Here is a 24927-nt window from a genome sequence, read left to right on the forward strand (position 1 = left end):
TCTAAAATCTCACTGCTTTTTTCAGTACTGCAGGAATGATCATAAAATGCTATATTGTTACCTAATGAGTCCCCACCTTTCTCTTATGACTACATTTGTCAAGATCAACAAAAATCATCCTTCTATTTGCTTTAGAGTCTTTCTGTGAAACACTGAGGAAAATATAAAAGCAGTATTTGTACGTACACACAACACTGCAGGCTTTGGCCATGTGACTTTGTCACTAAAAGTAAAACACCAGCAGCAGAGTTCATTCAGAATGGAAACAAGATTCTCCCTGATGAATCAGTTCCAACCTCTACCTGGAGGGCTTTTTGATCAAGAAGAATGTGCTTCAGAACTTAACAATTTATTTATTTTTGTTTTACTTTTCACAACTGTCATTTTAACTTCTGGACATTTTCATTTTAATGGGTTTCTCAACTGGCTACTTATAACTGTATTGCTATACTATTTCTTGAAATCTGAAAATAACAGACTTCTCTACGTAGATCTACGGCAATGGTTCCAGAAACGGAGAATTCCCTCAGAATTCAGGCCTCAGTGACTCCGTTTTCACAACCTTAGTAGCTGAAGATGGCTGCTTTTATGGCTCATTTATGTAACTTCAAAAGTTTTGAAAGATCCAAATGTAAAGGTGAGTTCTCAGAATTTCAAATTCAAGGTTGCAACTCAGAATAGAACTATTACAACACTCATCTAACTAGGTTTTTTTTCCAACTGCCATATGACTATGAACAATATAAATATTACATTAATGAAAAATTTTCCAAAGGACAATAAAGAAATTGAGTGACACCAGAACATAATATCTCTGTAAGAAGGAAATCCAGTATATTCACTTGAGCATTAAGGATTAAAAAATCATCCTTAAGTTATAGAACCCAAGTCCCAGGCTAAAGTGTTTTAGTCTATCTTCAATGACCTCACACATTAATAAACTAACCAGCCTCTTTGGTGTAGTATGTGTTCCCCAAATCTCTGATGTATCTATCTGTATTATAAGCATCTTCAGGAAAAACCCTGCATTCCTTCCAACCTCTCTTAGAAGCAACTGTTACAACTTTCTTCTTCAGAAGGGAGAATAAGTATATTTTAACATATCCAGTTCTAAGGTGAGATTTTTATAAAGCTATGGAGATGATTTTATAGGCATTTATCTATAACCCACTGGAGATTTCAACTTCAAGCACAATATGGGAAGATAGTCTCTAGTTAAAGCAAAATGCTCTATAAAAATTTCCAAAAGTGGAACATTAAACAATTTCAGTCATACATTTTGAGGCCTCAACATGTAGATGACTCAGTGTTTGGTGCTAAATAAAAACAATATGGCCATACATGGTCCAAATAAAGAAAACTGAACTTATTTTATGAAAAAAAAGGAAGAGGATCAGAGATACAGAGCACCAGGGGAACTTACCCTAAACAATTAAAAAAAAAAAAAGATGATAAGCCTTCTTCTTGAAAGAGTATTCTAAAATGGATCTTTAACCAATTTGGTTCCTACTGTAGTTACTAATTTTGCATATAAATGTGAGGCTAAAGTCTGCACATTAGACATTGCCCTTGAATAACAGTTGATCTTAAGTTTCTGAGCCAGAGCAAGTCATAAATTTGTTGAAGATTAATCTCCAACATGACATGACCTCTTTCATACTAGAATTGCCCTGTGACAGTAGTTCCAAATACTTAGGAAATATCACACAATAAATTCTTTCTTTTCTATTGGCCTAAATGTTGAGTAACCCGAGGTATGCATAGCATAATTGCTAAACACTGTGCTAAGTATTATATATTTATATACTACTTATATGTTTCTTGCTTAAGTACATATTTATGTTAAAATGGAGTCATTATTAAGAGTAAGAATCATTTTTGAAGGTTACTTCCTTTATAAGATGTTTTCTCCATGTAATAAAAGAAACCTAATAACTCTGGTTAACAGCAAACTTCTACTCATTTAACTGGTAGTTGAAATCATTTTCAGAAATATTATTTCCTCTTTATTTCTTTCCTAATGATATAAAGTAAGATGAACTTTGATAGCTGGCTCAGGCATTTGAGTCCCCTATATTGGGGGTAAACATTTTCTGTACTTCTCTTTGATAATCAACACTACAAATGATTTCATCATTTTTTAAACTGAAACACAATTGACATAAATATTATATTAGTTTCATGTGTACAACACAGCGATTAGACACTTGTATACACTGATCACCACAATAATAAGTCTAATTACCCTATATCACCACGCAAAGTTAACAAAACGTTGACTGAATTCCCTATGCTGTACATCACATCTCCATGACCTACTTATTTTATAACTGGAAGTTTGTACTTCTTGATCCTGTTCACCTGTTTCATATTGCCAAATCCCCTCCCCTCTGGCAACCACCACTCTGTTCTCTGTATTTATAAGTCTCAGTTTTATTTTGGTTTATGTGTTTATTTGTTTGTTTTGTTTTTTAGATTGCCTTAGAACTGAAATCATGTGGCATTTGTCTTTCTCTGGCTGACTTATTTCACTTAGCATAATAACCTCATGGCAAGATTTCAGTCTTTTTCATGACTGAGTAATATACCAGTGTGTGTGTGTGTGTGTGTGTGTGTGTGTGTGTGTGTGTGTGATGTCTTCTTTATCCATTCATTTATTTTTTTTAAGATTTTATTTATTTATTTGAGAGAGAGAGAGAGAGTGAGAGGAGGAGGGGCAGAGGAAGAAGCAGGCTCCACGCTGAGCTGGGAGCCAGACGTGGGGCTTGATCACAGGACCTGGAGATCATGACCTGAGCCGAAGGCAGACGCTCAACCATCTGAGCCACCCAGGCACCCCTTTATCCATTCATTTATTGATGGATACTTAGGTTGTTTTCCTATCTTGACTATTGCTGAGAATGCTGCAATGAATATAGGGATGAATAAATTCTCTTGGTGTTTTTGTTTTCTTTGGATAGATAACAAGAAGTAGAATTGCTGGATCATACGGTAGTTCTATTTTTAGTTTACTGAAGAACTTCCATACTACTTTCTGTAGTGGCTGAACCAGTGCATAAGGGTTCCCTTTTCTTCACATCTTTGCCAAGACTTGTTATCTCTTGTCTTTTTGATGAAAGCCATTCTAACAAGTGTGAGGTAATATCTCATTGTGGTTTTCATTTGCATTTCCTTGCATTAATTATTGATGATTAATGATGTTGAGCATCTTCATGTGCCTGTTGCCCATCTGTATGTCTTCTTCAGGAAAATGTCTCTTCAGAACCTCTGTCAATTTTTTAATCAGGTCATATTTTTGCTATTAATTTGTATGAGTTTTTTATATATTTTGGATATTAACCTCTTATCAGATATATGATTTGCAGATGTCTTATCATATCATAGCAAGTGCTTTTCATTTCACTCATGGTTTCTCTCACTATGCAAAAGCTTTTTTAGTTTGATGTAGATCCATTTATTTTTCCTTTTGTTACCCCTGCATTTGGAATCAGATCCAAAAACAAACAAACAAACAAGAAAACCAGCAACAACAACAACAACAAATACCATTAAGCCTAATGTCAAGGAGCTTACTGCCAATGTTTTTATCTAGGAATTTTATGGTTTCAAGTCTTACATTTGTCTTTAATCATTTTGAGTTAATTTTTGTGTATAGTGTAATAAAGGGGTCCAGTTTCATTCTTTTGCATGTAGCTGTTCAGTATTCCTAACACCATTTATTGAAGAGACTATCCTTTCCTCACTGTATATTTGTGCTCCTTTTGCTGTAGATTAATTGCCTATAGATATAGATGATATAGATGTAGATATAGATAGTTATAGATATAGATAGTTATATGGGTTTATTTCTGGGCTCTCTATTCTGTTCCATTGATCTATGAGGCTATTTATAAGCCAATAGTATATGGTTTTGATTACCACAGTTTTGTAGTATAGTTTGAAATCAGGGAGTATGATATCTCAGGCTTTATTTTTCTTTCTCAAGGTTGCTTTGTTTATTCGGGTTCTATTGCGGCTTTTTAGAAATTTTAGAATTATTTGTTCTAGGTCCGTGAAAAATGCCATTAAAATTTTGATAGGGATTGCACTGAATCTGTATATTGCTTTGGGTAGTGTGGATATTAACAATATTAATTCTTCTAATCCATGAACATGGAATATGTTTTTACTTATCTGTATTTTCTTCAATTTCTTTCACTAGTGTTTTATAGTTTTCAGTCTACAGGTCTTTCACCTCCTTAGTTAAATTTATTCCAAGGTATTTTATACCTTCTGAAGCAATTGTAAATAGGATTGTTTTCCTGATTTCTCTTTCAGATAACTTCTTATTAGTGTTAGAAACACAACATATTTTTATATATTAATTTTGTATCCTGTAAAATTTACTTAATTCATTTATTAGCACTAAAAGTTTTTTGGTGGAGCCTTTAAGGTTTTCTACAAATAGCATCAGGTTATCTATAAATAGTGGCAGTTTTCCTTCCTCCTTTCCAAACTGTATGCCTTTTATTTCTTTTTCTACCTAATTGTTGTAGCTGGAACTTCCAATACAATTTTGAATAACAGTGGCAAAAATGTCTTGTTCTGATCTTACAGGAAAAACTCTCAGCTTTTCACCATTGAGTATATTAGCTGTGGGATGGTCATATATGGTCTTTATTATGTCAAGTACATTCCCTCTATACCCACTTTGTTAAGAGTTTTTATCATAAATGGATGTTGAATTTTGTCAATGCTTTTTCTGTATCTATGAGACGATCATATGATTTCTATATTTTGTTATTGTGGTATATCACATTGGTTAATTTGAGCATGTTAAGTCATCCCTGCATCCCTAGAATAAATTCCACTTGATGACAGTGCATGATTCTTTTAATGTATTGTCAAATTTGGTTTGCTAATATTTTATTGGGGATTTTTGCATTTATATTCATCAGAGATATTGACCTGTAATTTTCTTTTTTTTTTTTTTTTGTGGTGTCCTTGTCTGCTTTTAGTATCAGAGTAATGCTGAGTTCGTAAAGTGAGTTCAGAAGTATTTCCTCCTCTTCCATTTTTTTTTTTTTTTTTGGAATAGTTTGAGAAGGATAGGTATTACATCCTTGAATGTTCAATAGAATTTACCAATGAAACTTTCTGGTCCTGGACCTTTGTATGTTGGGAGCTTTTAAATTACTGATTCAATCTCCTTATAAGTAATTAGTATATTCAGATTTTCTATTTCCTTATGATTCAGTCTTGGAAGATTATATGTTTCTAGGAACATAACCAGTTCTTCTATGTTGCCCAATTCGCTTATCTATAATTGTTCATAGTAGTCTCATGATCCTTTGGATTGCTGTGGTATCTCTCTCTCTCTCTCTCTCTCTCTCGTGAGTCTAGCTAAAGGTTTATCAATTTTGTTTATCTTTTCAAAGACCCAGCTTAGGAGCACCTAGGCGGCTCAGATGGTTAAGCGTCTGCCTTCAGCTCAGGTCATGATCTCCAGGTCTTGGGACCGAGACCCGCATCGTGCTCCTGGCTCAGCAGGAAGTCTGCTTCTCCCTCTGCCTCTCCCCCTGCTCATGCTCTCTCTATATATCTTTTCAAATGAATAAATAAAATCTTTAAAAAAAAAGACCCAGCTTATAGTTTGTTTTTTTATATTATCTATTAAGTTCTATTTCATTTATTATTTCTGTCCTTCTACTAACTTTGGATTCATTTTTTTTCTTTTTCTAGTTCCTTTGGGTATAAAGTTAGATTGTTTGAGATTTTTTGTTTGTTTGTTTCTTGAGATACCTGTATTGCTGTGAACTTAACGTCTTATAATTACTTTTGCTATATCCCATAGATTTTGGTATATTTTATTTCTATTTTCCTTTGTCTCTAGATATTTTTCTAATTTCCTCTTTGAATTCTCCAATGACTCAGTGGTTGTTGAGTAACATGTTGTTTAATCTCCACATTTTTGTGTTTTTTTTTTTCATTTTTCTTCTTGTAATTGATTTCTAGTTTCACGCCATCATGGTCAGAAAAGACGCTTGATATGATTTCAATCTTCTTGAATTTACTGAAACTTGCGTTGCAACCTAACGTGATCTATCCTGGAGAATGTTCCATGTGCACTCGAGAAGAAAGTATATTCTATTTCTTTAGAATGGAATGCTCTGTATCATCTACTAAGTCTTTCTTACCAAATGTGTCATTTAAAGCCAATTCTTTCCTACTGATTTTGTGTCTGGATGATCTATCCATTGATGTAAGTGGGTTGTTAAAGTCCCCTACTTCTATTGTATTACTGTTAATCTCTCCCTTTAGGTATGTTAATACTTGTGTATTTAGGTGCTCCTATGTTGGTTGCATATACATTCATAAGTGTTATATCTTCTTGCCATATTGATGCCTTTAACATTATGCAATGCCCTTTTTGTCTTTTATTAGCCTTTTAAAGCCTATTTTTGTCTATGAGTACAGCTAACCAGCTTTCTTTTCATTTGCATTTAAACAGAATATTTTTTTTCCATTCCTTCACTTTCAGTCTGTGTGTGTTTAGTTCTTAAGTGAGTCTCAGATGCATACAGATGCATATTTTTTAACTATTCAGCCTCTTTATATCTTTTGATTGCAGTATTTAGTCCATTTACATGTAATTATTGATAGGTATGTACTTATTGCCATTTTGTTGACCATTTTCTGGCTGTTTTTGTAATTCCTCTCTGTTCCTTTCTTCTCTTTCTCTCTATCCTTGTGGTTTGATATCTTTCCTCAGTGTTATATTTATATTCTTTTCTCATTTTATTTTGGGTATTTACTATAAGTTTTTGTTTTGTGGTTACCGTGAGGTTCGCATATAACATTCCTATGTATTTAATAGTCTATTTGAAGTTTGATAGCAACTTAAATTTGAATACATCCGAAAACTACATTTTACTCCACCCCCATATTTTCTTTTGGATGTCACATTTTCAATCTTTTTATTTTATGTATCTTTTAACTGATTATTTTAGTTTTAATTAATCTACCTTTTTCTTTTGACCTTCACACTAGCTTTATCAGTTATTAATCCACTACCTTTACTATATATTTACCTTTTCCAGTGACATTTTCATTTTCATATGTTTTATTGTCCTTAATTATCATCATGTCTTTTCTGTTTAAAGAAGTCCTTTTACAGTTTCTTGTGAGGCCAATTTAATGGTGATGAATTCTTTTTTTTTTTTTTTAGGATTTTATTTATTTTTTGACAGAGAGAGAGAGACAGTGAGAGAGGGAACACAAGCAGAGGGAGTGGGAGAGGGAGAAGCAGGCTTCCCGCGGAGCAGGGAGCCCAATGAGGGGCTTGATCCCAGCACCCTAGGATTATGACCTGAGCTGAAGGCAGACGCTTAACGACTGAGCCACCCAGGCACCCCTAATGGTGATGAATTCTATTAGCTTTTGTTTGGAAAACTCTTTATCTCTCCTTTAATTCTGAATGATAGCCTTATTAGGTAGAGTATTCTTGGTCAGTTCTTTGTGTTTTTTTTTCTTTCAATACTTTAAATAGGTCAGGCCACCTCCTTCTGGCCTGCAAAGTTTCTTCTGAAAAATCTGCTGGGGGAGGAGCAAGATGGCAGAGGAGTAGGAGACCTGGATTTCGTCTGGTCCCAGGAATTCAGCTGGAGAGGGATCAAACCATTCTGAACACCTACGAACTCAACAACTCTCTGAACAGAAAAGCGACCACTTTCTGGAAGGTAGGACATGTGGAGAAGTGAATCTGTGGCGATATTCAGGAGGATAGATGGCGGGGGAGGGGGCCTCCATCAGCCGCTTCTGGCAAGTGATAGAGCAGCAGAGCACAAAATCAGAACTTTTAGAAGTCGGCTCCGCTGAGGGACATCGCTCCAATGGCTAAGCGGGGGGTGAAAGCCTTGCTGGGATAGTGTGGTCGCAGGACCCTCAGGGTCACAGAAAGATTGGGGGTGCCTGAGTGCGGCAGAGCTCCCAGGTATCGGATTAGGGAAGCCAGCTGCAGAGACGGAGCCGAGGAGTGGGCTCTCAACCCAGGGTTGCCATAAACCATGATCCACAGCACAGTCGGGCCACTGCTCTTCCAACAGGGACCCAACAAGCAGCAGATCTGGGGAGACTCCCCTTCCTCCCCCAGGAGGAGCGGTGCAGGAGCGCAGCCCAGGGATCTGCTGGGTTTGAAGATTCCATACGGGGTCGGGTGCCAGAGATAGAAACACTCGGTCACAGGCCAGGTGAGCGCGGAGTGCGGCTGGAGACCAGGGAGAGGAGAGTGACTGACTGCTTTTCTCTAGGGGCGCACTGAGGAGTGGGGCCCCCAGTTCTCGGCTCCTCCAGGGCAGAGATTGGGAGGCTGCCATTTTCACTCTCATCCACCAAAGCTGTATGGAAAGCTTGGAGGGAACAAAAGTTCCTGAGAGCAAACCCGAGCAGATTACTTAGCCTGGACCCGGCCAGGGCGGGGTAATTCGCCTCCCGCAAAGACATTTGGGAACCACGGCAACAGGCCCCTCCCCCAGAAGATCAGCAAGAACAGCCAGCCAAGACCAAGTTTACCGATCAATGAGAACGGCAGAACTCCAGTGCTAGGGGAATACTGCACGTAGAATTCATGGCTTTTTTACCATGATTCTTTAGTCTTTCAAAGTTAATTTTTTTTTAACTGTCTTTTTTTTTCTTTAATTTTTCTCTTTCGCTTTTTCAACAAATGTCTTATTAATCCTTTTTTTTAAAAAATATTTTTTATTTTTCATTTTTAGAGTCATTTTCTAACCCTTCATAGTAGTTACCCTTATTTTTGGTATATATATATAAGTTGTTCTCTCTTTAAAATTTTGGGATATACTTTCTTCTAACAGATCAAAATATACCCTAAATCTCTAGTGGGTGGCATTGCTCCAGTCTCCTGCCTGATCACATTATCTACCCTCCTTTTTTTAATCCTCTTCTTTCTTTTTTCAACCAACTTCTTATCTTATCAATTCCTTTTATAAAATCTTTTATAATTTTCATCTTTACAGTCATATTCCATTCCTTCATTGTATTAACCCTTATTTTTGTACATATATAAGTTTTTCTTTCTTTAAAATTTTCGGAAGCACTTTCTTCTAACAGACCAAAATATGCCCAAAATCTACTGTGTGGCACTGATCTATGCACCAGCCTGATCATATTTGATCATATTCTGTTTTTGTTTTGTTTTGTCTTGCTTTTGTTTGTTTGTTTTTATTTTTTTCTTTTTCTTTTTTTTTTCTTCTTTTTTCTTTCTTTCCCTTTCTTATCACCTGGTTTCAGGTCTTTTCTGATTTGTTTAGTGTATATTTTCTGGGATGTTGTTACCCTGTTAGCATTTTGTTCTCTCATTCACCTATTCTCCTCTGGACAAAATGACAAGATGGAAAAAAATCACCTCAACAAAAAGAAAAAGAGGCAGTACTGACTGCCAGGGACCTAATCAATAGGGACATTAGTAAGATGTCAGAACTAGAGTTCAGAATGATGATTTTAAAGATACTAGCTGGCCTTGAAAAAAGCATGGAAGGTATTAGAGAAACCCTTTCAGAAGAAATAAAAGAACTAAAATCTAACCAAGTCGAAATCAAAAAGGCTATTAATGAGGTGCAATCAAAAATGGAGGCTCTAACTGCTAGGATAAATGAGGCAGAAGAGAGAATTACTGATATAGAAGACCAAATGATGGAAAACAAAGAAGCTGAGAAAAAGAGAGATAAACAACTACTGGATCATGAGGGCAGAATTCGAGAGATAAGTGATACCATAAGACAAAACAACATTAGAATAATTGGGATTCCAGAAGAAGAAGAAAGAGAGAGAGGGACAGAAGGTATATTGGAGCAAGTTATAACAGAGAACTTCCCTAATTTGGGGAAGGAAACAGGCATCAAAATCCAGGAGGCACTGAGAACCCCCCTCAAAATGAATAAAAATAGGTCAACACCCTGACATCTACTAGTAAAACCTACAAGTCTCAGAGACAAAGAGAAAATCCTGAAAGCAGCTCGAGACAAGAGATCTGTAACCTACAATGGTAGAAACATTAGATGGGCAACAGACCTATCCACAGAGACCTGGCAGGCCAGAAAGGACTGGCATGATATATTAAGAGCCCTAAATGAGAAAAATATGCAGCCAAGAATACTATATCCAGCTAAGCTGTCATTGAAAATAGGAGAGATAAAAAGCTTCCAGGACAAACAAAAACTAAAGGAATTTGCAAACACGAAGCCAGCCCTACAAGAAATCTTGAAAGGGGTCCTCTAAGCAAAGAGAGAGCCTAAAAGTAACATAGACCAGAAAGGAACAAAGACAATATATAGTAACAGTCACCTTACAGGCAATACAATGGCACTAAATTCACATCTTTCAACAGTTACCCTGAATGTAAATGGGCTAAATGCCCCAATCAAGAGACAATCAAGAGGGCTATCAGATTGGATAAAAAAACAAGACCCATCGATATGCTGTCTGCAAGAGACTCATTTTAGACCCAAAGACACCCCCAGTTTGAAAGTGAGGGGGTGGAAAACCATTTACCATGCTAATGGACACCAAAAGAAAGCTGGGGTGGCAATCCTTATATCAGACGAATTCGATTTTAAACCAAAGACTGTAATAAGAGATGAGGAAGGACACTATATCCTACTTAAATGGTCTATCCAACAAGAAGATCTAACAATTGTAAATATCTATGCCCCTAACATGGGAGCAGCTACTTATATAAGCCAATTAACAACAAAGGCAAAGAAACACATAGACAACAATATAATAATAGTGGGGGCTTTAACACCCTCCTCATTGAAATGGACAGATCATCTAAGCAAAAGATCAACAAGGAAATAAAGACTTTAAATGACACACTGGACCAAATGGACTTCACAGATGTATTCAGAACATTCCGTCCCAAAGCAACAGAATACACATTCTTCTCTAGTGCCCATGGAACATTCTCCAGAATAGATCACATTCTAGGTCACAAATCAGGTCTCAACCGGTACCAAAGGTTGGGATCATTCCCTGCATATTTTCGGACCACAATGCTTTGAAACTAGAATTCAATCACAAGAGGAAAGTTGGAAAGAACTCAAATACATGAAGGCTAAAGAGCATCCTACTAAAGAATGAATGTGTAAACTATGAAATTAAAGAAGAATTAAAAAAAATTCGTGGAAACAAATGAAAATGAAAACACAACTGTTCAAAATCTTTGGGATGCAGCAAAGGCAGTCCTAAGAGGAAAGTATATAGCAATACAAGCCTTTCTCAAGAAACAAGAAAGGTCTCAAATACACAACCTAACCCTACACCTAAAGGAGCTGGAGAAAGAACAGCAAATAAACCCTAAACCCAGCAGGAGAAGAGAAATAATAAAGATCAGAGCAGAAATCAATGAAATAGAAACCAAAAGAACAGTAGAACAGATCAATGAAACTAGGAGCTGGTTCTCTGAATTAACAAGATTGATAAACCCCTGGCCAGGCTTATCAAAAAGAAAAGAGAAAGGACCCAAATAAATAAAATCATGAATGAAAGAGGAGAGATCACAGCCAACACCAAAGAAATACAAACAATTACAAGAACATATTATGAGCAACTATATGCCAGCAAATTAGATAATCTGGAAGAAATGGATGTATTCCTAGAGATGTATCAACTACCAAAACTGAAGCAGGAAGAAATAGAAAACCTGAACAGACCTATAACCACTAAGGAAATTGAAGCAGTCATCAAAAATCTCTCAACAAACAAAAGCCCAGGGTCAGATGGCTTCCCAGGCGAATTCTACCAAGCATTTAAAGAATTAATACCTATTCTTCTGAAACTGTTCCAAAAAATAGAAATGGAAGGAAAACTTCCAAACTTGTTTTATGAGGCCATCATTACCTTAATCCCCAAACCAGAAAAAGACCCCATCAAAAAGGAGAATTACAGACCAATATCCTTGATGAACATGGATGCAAAATTCTCACCAAAATATTAGCCAATAGGAACCAACAGTATATTAAAAGGATTATTCACCATGACCAAGTGGGATTTATCCCTGGGCTGCAAGGTTGGTTCAACATCTGCAAATCATTCAATGTGATACAATGCATTAATAAAAGAAAGAACAAGAACCATATGATCCTCTCAATAGATGCAGAAAAATCATTTGACAAAGTACAACATCCTTTCTTGATAAAAACTCTTCAGAGTATAGGGATAGTGGGTACATACCTCAATATCATAAAAGCCATCTATGAAAAACCCACAGCGACTATCATTCTCAATGGGGAAAAACAGAGCTTTCCCCCTAAGGTCAGGAACGAGGCAGGGATGTCCACTATCACCACTGCTATTCAACATAGTATTAGAAGTCCTAGCCACAGCAATCAGAGAACAAAATAAATAAAAATCATCCAAATCAGCAAAGAAGAAGTCAAACTCTCACTCTGCAGATGATATGATACTTTGTGTGGAAAAACCAAAAGACTCTACCCCAAAACTGCTAGAACTCATACAGGAATTCAGTAAAGTGGCAGGATATAAAATCAATGCACAGAAATCAGTGGCATTTCTATACACCAACAACAAGACAGAAGAAAGAGAAATTAAGGAGTCGATCCCATTTACAATCGCACCCAAAACCATACGATACCTAGGAATAAATCTAATCAAAGAGGCAAAGAATCTGTACTCAGAAAACTATAAAATACTCATGAAAGAATTTGAGGAAGACACAAAGAAATGGAAAAACATTTCATGCTCATGGATTGGAAGAACAAATATTGTGAAGATGTCAATGCTATCTAGAGCAATCTACACATTCAAAGCAGTCCCTATCAAAATACCATCAATTTTTTTCAAAGAAATGGAACAAATAATTCTAAAATTTGTATAGAACCAGAAAAGAACCCGAATAGCCAGAGGAATGTTGAAAAAGAGAAGCAAAGCTGGCGGCATCACAATTCCGGACTTCAAGCTCTATTACAAAGCTGTCATCATCAAGACAGTATGGTACTGGCATAAAAACAGACACATAGATCAATGGAACAGAATAGAGAGCCTAGAAATGGACTCTCAACTCTATGGTCAACTAATCTTTGACAAAGCAGGAAAGAATGTCCAATGGAAAAAAGACAGTCTCTTCAACAAATGGTGTTGGGAAAATTGGACAGCCACATGCAGAAGAATGAAACTGGACCATTTCCTTACACCACACACAAAAATAGACTCCAAATGGTTGAAAGACCTCAATGTGAGACAGGAGTCCATCAAAATCCTAAAGGAGAATACAAGGCAGCAACCTCTTCGACCTCAGCTGCAGCAACTTCTTCCTAGAAGCATTGCCAAAGGCCAGGGAAGCAAGGGCAAAAATGAACTATTGGGACTTCATCAAGATAAAAAGCTTTTGCACAGCAAAAGAAACAGTCAACAAAACCAAAAGGCAACTGACAGAATGGAAGAAGATATTTGCAAATGACATATCAGATAAAGGGGTAGTATCCAAAATCTATAAAGAACTTATCAAACTCAACACCCAAAGAACAAAGAATCCAATCAAGAAATGGGCAGAAGACATGAACAAACATTTTTCCAAAGAAGACATCCAAATGGCCAACAGACACATGAAAAAGTGCTCAGCATTGCTCAGCATCAGGGAAATCCAAATGAAAACCTCAAAGAGATACCACCTCACACCAGTCAGAATGGCTAAAATTAACAAGTCAGGAAACGACAGATATTGGCGGGGATGAGGAGAAAGGGGAACCCTCCTACACTGTTGGTGGGAATGCAAGCTGGTGCAGCCACTCTGGAAAACAGTATGGAGGGTCCTCAAAAAGTTGAAAATAGAGCTACCCTACGATCCAGCAATTGCACTACTGGGTATTTACCCCAAAGATACAAATGTAGGGATCCAAACGGGTACATGCACCCCAATGTTTATAGCAGCAATGTCCACAATAGCCAAACTGTGGAAAGAGCCAAGATGTCCATTGACAGATGAATGGATGAAGAAGATGTGGTATAGATATACAATGGAATACTATGCAGCCATCAAAAAGAATGAAATCTTGCCATTTGCAACGACGTGGAAGGAACTGGAGGGTATTATGCTGAGCGAAATAAGTCAATCAGAGAAAGACATGTATCATATGACCTCACTGATATGAGGAATTCTTAATCTCAGGAAACTGATGGTTGCTGGAATGGTGGGGGTTGGGAGGGATGGGTTGCCTGGGTGATAGACATTGGGGAGGATATGCTATGGTGAGTGCTGTGAATTGTGTAAGACTGTTGAATCACAGACCTGTACCTCTGAAACAAATAATACATTATATGTTAAAAAAAAAAAAAAAAAAAAAAAAAAAGAAAAGAAGAAGAAGAAGATAGCAGGAGGGGAAGAATGAAGGAGGGGAATGGGAGGGGGAGATGAACCATGAGAGACTATGGACTCTGAGAAACAAACTGAGGGTTCTAGAGGGGAGGGGGGTGGGGGGATGGGTTAGCCTAGTGATGGATATTAAGGAGGGCACATTCTGCATGGAGCACTGGGTATTATATGCAAACAATGAATCATGGAACATTACATCAAAAACTAATGATGTAATGTATGGTGATTAACATAACATAATAAAAAAAAATTGAAAAAAATATCTGCTGATAGCCTTATGGGATTTCCCATGTATGTAACAAGCTTGTTTCTCTTGCTATTTTTAAGATTATCTCTTCATATTTAACTTTCAATGTTTTAATTATAATTATAATTAACTTAATTATAATGTGTAGACCTCTTTGGGTTCATCTTGTTTGGAACTCTATGGGCTTCCTGTGTCTGGGTGCCTGTTTCCATTCCCAGATTAGGGAAGTTTTCATCCATGATCTCTTTAAAATAAGTTTTATGTCACTTTCTCTCTCTTCTCTCCTTCTAGGACACCCATTTGCAGATATTATTCTGCTTAATGTTGTCCCATAAGTCCCTTAAGGTATCCCACCTTTTTAAATCCTTTTTTCTTTTTGCAACTCTCTCTGGGTGAGTTTCATTGCTTTGTCTTCCAGTTCACCGAACCATTTTTCTGTTTTTTCCAGTCTGCTGTTGAACTCCTCTAGTGTATTTTTCACTGGTTACTGTATTCTTAAGCTCTGTAACTTCTATTTGGTACTTTCTTATATTTTCTATCTCTTGTTTAAGTTCTCATTGTATTCATCCATTCTTCTCCCTAGGTCAGTGAGCATCTTTATAACCATTATTTTGAACTCTTTATCAGGTAGATTACTTATCTCTGTTTCATTAAGGTCATTTTCTGAGGTCTTTATCTTTCATTTGAAACATATGCCTCTGCCTTGTTTTGCCTAATTATCAGAACAGCTACCTCTCCCAGTCTTGAAGAAATGGCCTTGTGTAGAAGATGATGGGTGAGGCCCAGGAGCAATCGCTCTGGCTACTAGAGCCAGACACTCCAGAGGTATCCCCTCTGTGGGGTGCATGCACCAGCCCACTGTGGCAGAGCCATGGTTGTGGCACAGAAGGAAGCGAGATACTGGCCTGGCAGTGGCTTGACTATGGCACAGGAGGGGTGGGACACTTGCCTAGCTGGGGTAAATCTGTGGCTTGGAAGGGTAGATCTCTTGCCTGGTTGGCTGTGACATGGTTCTGGCGTGATGCAGGGTGCTCTCCCAGCTGGCTATGGCATAGCTGGCACATGGTGAGGTGCGGTACACCTACCTGCACTAGCAGGTTACAGGGAGATTGCCAAAATAACACCCACCAGTATTGGCATTAGCAAGGTAGAATGAGATGGCAAAAATGCACCTGCCAGTGCTTCTGTCCCTGGAGAGAGTCCCAACATGCTTCTGCCTCTCTAGTGATCACTTTAAAATTAGTAATTGGGTCTGCTTCACATATGTACCAGGTGTTTTCAAACTGCTGTTTTTTTGCTGGGTCCTGGGGTGACTGAGTCCCCACATGCGGGTCCCTTCAGGGCAGGTTCTCTGTTCCCTACAGCCTCCCTACAGTTGTTTCTTCTCCTGGATATAATCCCTGATGGTCTTATGTTTGGGGCAGGGGGGCTCATCTTTCCAGTACAGGACCCAAAGATTGTGGTGTCAACCTCTAGCTTCTCAAGAGAAAGTGCTGTACTTTGGGAATCTCTCCTCATTATGGGTCATCATGTCTAGAATTGGAGTTTTGGGCAGCAGGTGTGTCTCTACCTCTCTTACCCATCTCCTCATAGCCCTTTTATCCTTTGTTGTGGAGGCACAATGTTCATCCAGTTATCAGGATTTTTTCAGAGAAATTACTCCATGTGTAGGAGTAGTTTGTTGTGTCCATGGGAGGAGGTGAGTTCAGGTTATTCCTACACTGCCATCTTGAACCACCCACTCCTCTTCTCCTACTTTATCATTCTTGAACTGATCTCTTTCCTGGGACATCACATTCAGTGATTTTTCTTCTAACTCTTGACCAAACCTTCTTAGTCTTTTGGAGGATTTTCTGCAAAATGTTGCTTAATTATTGCTATGCCCCATTTCCTATCCTTAGCTGTATTTTTATTCTCCCTTCAGGGTTTCCCTAGATAGTCAAATATACCATTAAATTTCTATTTCTAGATATAGCCTAAATTTTAGACTCACTTTTGCTTTGTGTACTATACATCTCCATTTAGATAATCCAAAGGCTTCTCAAAATCAACGATATGCTAAATAAAACCATTATTTCTCTTTCTTACTTTAAAAAACATGTTGCTTTATCCATATTTCTTCCTTCATCTAATGGTGCCACCATTCATCCTGTTGCCTAAAAATAAAACCTTGAAGATTTTCCCTCATATGTTAGTGTTCCTCTTAAAATATTTTTGAAAGGTTATTCCCTTATTCTTGAATTGCACTTCCTTGACTAAGGACTTAGTCATCTTTTATAAACTACTTATTAAATTTTCTTATAGGTTTCCTTAAGTTCATCCTCCCTACCTCCACTTCTCCATTCTCAGTTATGATCCCAAAGCTGAAAGAATTATTTTTTTCCTTTTTTTTAATCTGAACTTGTTCTGCTTTCAATCCTCGATTATTCTCCAGTAGCTAAAAATAAAAACTAAGTTCCCCAGCTTCGTATAGAAGATCTCCTATAATTCAACCTCCTTTGGTAATTACCAACTAATCTCCCACTTGCAACTTAACCATGCAGCCATAATGAGCAAATAAAAATTATTCCATTTTCTATAATTATAGCTATCATCATTATGTTTTTTCAGCTTAGAAATTCTATCTTTCTTCTGTGCACTTTGAACACTTACACTTTACTTCTAAATTTCAGTTCCTTTGTGACATCTCCCTTGACTTGCCAAGGCATTTTGTCATATGTTACTTGGACTTTGTGGTATTTTCACCATATGACTATTACCACTTTTCTCACCCACTTGCAGTCATTTATGTATATGCACATACCCCACATTAAGCTTTGTATTTTTCATGACAGCATTTTCAACATCTAATAATGCCTCAATAAATAATTAACACCAAATATGTGATGAGCAAATAAATAGATCAATACTTTTAATTACAAGAAAGTCTAAGGAATTCAATGTTTGTAACTTAAAACTTGCCATGAATAAGGAAATAAGGATGCATTTTTACTTTCCTAATGCTTGAAATCCATATAACTTCATAAGGCAATTCCAAAAAACAGAATTTTTCTTTTGGTAACTGAAATGTAATCTTTATTAATTTATGAAAGTTAAATAAAAAGCTTTAAAATAAGGCTATTATCACATATCAACTTCAGAGAAAATTAAATTTTAATTATATATGATATTTCAACTACTGAAAAAAATCTTAAGAATTTATCTTTAGGGTAGTTTAAGAAGAATTCTCAAAGAAACTATTTAGACTACCCTGGAAATGACTCATTTCCCCAAAATTTTCCCCAGAAATGTCCCTGGTATAATACAGATTTCTATGGTAGCAGCATGTTTCATGCCAAACCCTGGATCCTTTCTAAATCTCTACCACATAGATTATAGAGCTAAGTAGTAAAAATGCTTTAAAAATTAAATAATATTAATTTATGGTTCAATAGCCTATACCCATTCTTGGAAAGCACAGAAGTTTGAAATAAAACAGCTAAACCTTAAGAAAATAAAGCAAACCAAAAATGCATATAAAATCACCCAGTCTGAAGGAAAAAAAAATTAAAAATGTAACATCATCATGAGTATATTTTTTATCCAGCAAAATGCTGATTTTACCATATCAAAAAAATCAGTTCACACTTTTTAAGAAAAAGTTAAATCATAAATAGTATAAACACAACTAAAAGATATTCCATCAAACTTAAACCCAACATATTCTGAAGCCTCTCACCTGGCTGGATGTTTTCTCTTATGATAGTGACATGGTTATCTCGATCTGGTCGTGTGTGTTCATGCCAAAAGCCTATCACATGGCCCAATTCATGAACAACAATTCCAAATTTATCACAGTTCTTGCCAATAGAGATTGCCTGGGGTCCATTTCCCCGCCGACCTACATAGGAGCAGCATCTGCAATAAAGGAAAAAAACAGAGATGGTGGTGGCAATGATAGATTAATTACAGTACAGTGAAACTTGTCAAGAATTATGATCAACTACAAAGTCCAACACATTCAGAGGCAGAGTAGCCTAGTCCTGGTAAATGTATAGACAACAAAAGTCTCCACATAATCATTGGAAGTGCTTTTTCACTAATTCATACATTAGAAGATATGCCTTAAATCATTATTAGGAGTGTTCAGAAGATATCAGAAAATAAAATATCTCTGATGGTGATTAATGGGCTTTAAACATATAAACTCAAGGCTTACTAACCCACAATTATGTCTAATACAGTTTTTTAGTTTCACAATCCATCTACATTATTTAAGTAACTACTTTGTCACTGTGGTTATCTGGAAATAATCCATTATTTCAGTTTTGAATATAAAAACAAAGTTTATTTTCCCCTTTAAGAAAAATAGAATTAGGGGTGCCTGGGTGGCTCAGTCGGTTAAGCGCCTGACTCTTGGTTTTGGCTCAGGTCATGATCTCAGGGTTGTGAGATCGAGCCCCGTGTCAGGCTCCACGTTTAGTGCAGAATCTGCTTAAGATTCTCTCTCTCTCTCTCCCTTTTCCCTTTATCCCCCCTAAATAAAGAAAAAGAAAACAAAAAAAAAAGAACAAAAGAAAGAAAGATGGTTAATCAATAAAGGAGTTATTTTTCCTACTCATGGAAGAATTTATTTTGAAGAAGAAAACTTTTAAAAGGAATCAATGGAGGAAAATTAGTTTCAAAAGGTAAATTTTCTAAGGTTAATAGCTAACTGGTGGAGAAAAACTAACAACTGGTAGAATTATGAGATTTGCAAATATAAATAAAATTATATCTAAAACTTAAATAATTGGGGTTTACAATAAAATAGGTTTATATATAGGATCACTGCTTGCGACAGCAATAGAGGGCAGTAAATAATAATCATGATGCACAAGACACCAAACACTGAGAAAACTGTCAAAAATTAATTGCCCAAATGTTAAAAGGAATTTCACAAATTTTCAGTTTCCAAAGTAAGTATATTTGATAGTCCTTTTAATTGTTCACAAATATAAATATTTTTCATTCCAATTATTTCTTTGGGCTTTAAATGCCTTAAGCATCTGAACCTACACCATACACTTATTTATGAATCTATTATAACAATTAATGAAGCTTAATAAATCAATAATAGAAAAAAAGAGGTAACTGGTAGGGAAAAAAATCAGGAAATTTTGGTTTTGCCCCAATTTTTAATACTATGCTTCAATCTAGACACAGATATTTATTGCATACCCAAATAATAAACTATTAGATGTAGGAAAACACAAAATTTGCAAATTTTGGAGAGATTTAAACCGAATCATTTGCTACCATAGAGCAACAGTAGTTAAACTAAAATATCTGATGATCATATAGCAACTAAATTACACACACTGAGTCATTCTCGCTGGTTATATTCAAAGAAGAAAATACTTTGCAAATCAAAATCTGGGAGATAGTCAAGCAATGTGGTCAACTTATTTAATCTAAAACACCTTTTTAAGCATAATTTCACGCATAGCAATTTCCAATAAATAAGATGGATTCCATAAGAGAAAACAAAAATATATTTTCCACTGACTTTTATAATGATCCTGTGAAAGAAGAAAAATGTGGTGGTTTGATTCCTCTTGTTCTAGGGAGAGAATAATTCTGGATGCTAAGATGAAAAAATAACTAAATACATACACATATAATTAGGTATGGAATGACAGGGTAATATGTGAGGTTTATAAAAATGTGGTTTAAACATGTCTAGGTATTATCTTAGTTTCAAATATCACTCAGGTTGATGCTATTTTCTTGTATATAGCTCTTGATTTTTTTTATTTCTAATTTGTGTGCTGCTTTTAAAACTTGGCCACTATAAGATCTATCTGTCCTCTCAAGAAAAACTTTCACCATCTATAGGAGGCCACACCTCTCCCTATGCCATAAATAGTAATCAGGTAACCTAAAACCTGCTATTCCTTACTTTTGCCTCAGACTGGAGGACCAAAGCACCTTTAGATTTTGCCTGTTGGATGATCTATCATGACATCCACAAAGATGTCCTCTCCACAGCAGTCTTTTCTCAACATTGAGATAATTTAAAAATTTAAAGTCATATTATGACTCTTCTCTACCCAATATTCTCCAGTGGTTCTATGGCACATTGTGTCAATGTTCAAAAATATGCATTACCCCTCACTGGAAGATAATCATACTTCCTTACTCCACTGATGTTGAGTTCGGTCATGTGACTTGCTCTGGATAATGTCATGTGAGCACGAACTCTTTGTATAATTTCTGGAGAGAATCTTTAATAGTCAATATGTTTGGAAATATTGTCCCTGTTTCATCTGCCACAAATGCAAAGTTCTAAAGAAAGGTTCCTCCATCAGACTGAATACTAAAGTGATAACTCTGGAGAGAGACACAGCCAACCAGTGATGGACAGGCAGTACAAACAAACAAGGAATGAATGTTTGTTACTCGAAGCCACTGGGATTGAAGGGTCATGTATTAAATGAATCATGTCAGCTTACTAATACAAGCTTTCTCTTTTACTCAGAGGAAAATCTGAAGTACTTACAAATAACTGTAAGATCCCACATGATCTTCACACACAAATGTCTTACCATCCAGTCCCTTCTCTTACTACTGTCCCTGCAACTCACTCCTCCTGAGCCATGCAGTGTCCTGGCTGTGCCTTCAGCATACAGACATGCTCTTGCCTTAAAGCCTTTTTCCTGGCTATTTCTTCTGTCGGGACCTCTGTTCTCCCACATAGCATATGGCTCATTTCATCTTCTTTTTCAAGTTTTTGTGCAAATGCCTTTCTATCCCATTTATATTGCTTTCCTTTTTGTCCTAGAACTTAGAGTCTATTAATACATTTTATATTTCATTGATTTTCATGTTTTTTTCTGACTCCCCATCCTAGAATGTAAGCTATTTGTGGGCAGACAACTTACACGTTTTGTATACAGATATCTCTAGCCCCTAAAATATAGTCAGGCCCATAGTACAGCTCCGCAGATACAGAGAACAGATTGGAAGTTGCAAGCACTTGGGGTGGGAGGTGGGAGGGTGGGCCAAGTGAGAAAAGGGGGTCAAAATGTACAAACTTCCAGCTATAAGATAAATAAGTCCTGGGGATATAATGTACAGCATGGTGACTAAAGTTAATAATACTGTATCATATACTTGAAAATTGCTAAGAGAGCAGATCTAAAAGTTCTCATCACAAGAAAATAAAAGTGTTGCAACTATGTGGGGTGATGCCTGTTAACTAAATTTATTGTGGGAATCATTTCATAAAGTATGCATATATCAACTCATCACAGTATACACCTTAAAGGAATACAGTGTTCTATGTCACTTATATTGTAATAAAACTGGAAACAGATCATTTTTGAAATAAATAAATTAATAAATATTTGTTGAAAGAACAGATCTCATAAGTGCAGGAGAGAGCTAAGACTTTGGTGGTTAGCAGGGACCATTCAAAGCAATGGTGAAGATGCTTATGGCCAGGGATTAAAAATGCTCTTCCTGAGATACCTCCCTCCACCTGGCTCTCCACTTTTTCCATTGGTGTGATTCTACAAATTATCTAATAATCCAACAAGTCATTTTTTTCTGCTTAAATTAATTAGCCTCCATTGTTTGCAAGCAAGAATCCTAGCTAGCACACCTCCTCTGCCTAACTATAATCTTCTTGCAGAGAAAAACACCTCACATTCAATTTTATAGTCCCAAAAATTAGTATAGTAAGTGGCACAAAATGAAAATTCAATAGGTAAGGATGAATAAGTGACTGTTGCCATAATCTGAATAGCCAAACTGACCAAATTTAAACACAATTTAAAACACAAAATCTAGAAAATAGCTAAATAAGTTAACCCTAAGTTTATTTGTTTGGTTAGTTGTTTTTAAGGAATCATTAAAAATTAGCAGATAGGAAAAAAGTAAGATTGTTCAAGAAACTATCTAGTAGGGGATAGAGGATATTCATGCATTAAAGACCTAAATATGAGACCTAAAACCACAAAAATCCTAGAGGAGAACATAGGTAGTAAACTCTTTGACATTGGCTATAGCAACTTTTTTCTAGACAGATCTCCTAAGGCAAAGGAAACAAAAGCAAAAATGAACTATTGGGACTACAACAAAATAAAAAGGATTTGCCAACGAAGGAAACAGTCAACAAAACTAAAAGGCAACTTACTGAATGGAGAAGATATTTGTAAATGACATATCTGATAAAGGGCTACTATCCAAAATATGTAAGAACTTATAAAACTCAACACCAAAAAGAGCAAAGAATCCAATTAAAAAATGGGCAGAAGACATGAACATTTATCCAAAGAGGACATTCATATAGCCAACAGACACATGAAAAGATTTCATCATCACTCACCATCAGAAAAATGCAAATCAAAACGACAATGAGATATCACCTCACACCCATCAGAATGGCTAAAATCAACAACACAAGAAACAAGAAGTGTTGGAGAGGATGTGGAGAAAAGTAATCCTCATGCACTCTTGGTGGGAATGCAAACTGGTACAGCCACTCTGGAAAACAGTATGGAGGTTCCTCAAGAAGTTAAAAATAGAACTACCCTCCAATGTAGCAATTGTACTACTTATTTACCCAAAGAATACAATATCACTAAATCAAAGGGATACACGCACCTCTGTGTTTACAAAAGCATTATTTACAATACAATAGCCAAGATATGGAAGCAGCCAAGTGTCCATTGACCGATGAACGGATAAACAAGAGGTGGTATATATACACAATGGAATACTATTCAGCTATAAAAAGGAATGAAATCTTGTTATTTGCAATGACATGGATGGAGCTAGCAAGTATCATGCTAAGTGAAGTAAGTCAATCAGAGAAAGACAAATACTATATGATTTCACTCACATGTGGAATTTAAGTAAAATAAATGAGCAAAGGGATAAAGAGAAAGAGAGAGATAAACCAAGCAACAGACTCTTAACTATAGTAAACACACTGATGGTTACCAGAGGGAAAGAGGGTAAGGATTGGGCTAAGCAGGTGATGGGGATTAAGGAGGCCACTGGTCATGATGAGCACCAGGTGATGTATAGAATTGTTTAATCACTATAATTGTACACCTGAAACTAATGTAACAGTGTAAAAAAAAAAATAAAGTTACACTTTAAAAAAGAGAATATTCAGCAATATAAAGTTGCATAGTAGACAAAGGTAATAAATTCAGCTATATAAATTTCTGACTTACAAAGAAATAAATGAAACAAATTTTTATAAAGTGATCTTACATTTTGCTGATAATAATCATCTTGTGAAATAAATGTCACTGATGACAATAATTATTCGTTGAAAAAATATTTATAGTTAAGTTCAAACTTTTTGCCAACAGAGGGAAAGGACACAATACCAAAATCCAATAGGAGCATTACGCATTTGACTTGAGATAGATCTCACTGCAGTAGCCCTCAGTGTTTTGTGTAACACCAGATGCCAAACTTTTTAATAATTTTGATTAAATTTTATGAGATATAAATGCAGCATTATCATAGAAAAAAATCACCATAATGATAAAATAACTGTTTCATGAAATTATGGCCAATAATGCTAATTCCAAATGAAATTTAGAAGTCACAAAACGGTTAGAATGATTAGCAAGCCAATGACCAATTCCTATAAAATGTATCATCCTTCCTATCATTGAAAATACAGTATAAGGAAACTGAATACAAAACAAATCACCAAATGCAACACTACTACCATAACAGTCACAATTACATGTATATATAAATACTCAAAAGTTTGATTTCAGGAGTGCAACTACAGATTTAAGGATTTAAGGGCAAGTCACAACTTCAGTTTCCATTTCTCTAAAATCATTAAAGTCGTCGTTAACGTACATGCTCTTCAATACCTCTAAATTCTTCCATTCTTTCCTTTTAGAATTATATACGATGTGCTTTAGCTGATGTGTAAATTGTCAATATTTTCTTGATCACCTATCTATAAAGCAGCGCGCTGGGTGCCCCGAGGAATGAAGAGATAAGCAACCTGTCATCCCAGATGAAGGCAGACCTGTGCGCCAATGGTAGCAATGTAACTAGTACAGCTGAAGGTGGAGCAAAGTCGCACTGAGGGCAGCTCAGAAATGGGCGAGGAAGAAATATGTAAACGATTTCCACTGATGAAAATGGAAGCAAAGGCATTTCAAGGAAGCAGAAAAACACAAGCAAACACATGAAGAAAGAATAGAGAATGGGGAAAAATAGTTTAGCAGGATAAAACAAGTAAAATGAAAAACTGAAAAAAGCCAAATTAATGAAAGAAAATGAGTATAAA

At 36.1% G+C, this 24927-nt stretch overlaps 1 protein-coding gene across 1 annotated transcript in view; it reads right to left on the minus strand.

The window, feature by feature from the left end:
- TLL1 (tolloid like 1) overlaps nucleotides 1-24927 on the minus strand; it is a 208160-nt gene that overhangs the window by 90296 nt on the left and 92937 nt on the right. The window contains exon 6 of the mRNA XM_021698858.1: nucleotides 18352-18530. Within this exon, the coding sequence (XP_021554533.1) occupies nucleotides 18352-18530 (179 nt within the window). The remainder of the gene's footprint in view (nucleotides 1-18351; nucleotides 18531-24927) is intronic.

This window comes from Neomonachus schauinslandi, chromosome 2 (genome assembly GCF_002201575.2).
Source record: "Neomonachus schauinslandi chromosome 2, ASM220157v2, whole genome shotgun sequence".
Lineage (NCBI taxonomy): Eukaryota > Metazoa > Chordata > Mammalia > Carnivora > Phocidae > Neomonachus > Neomonachus schauinslandi.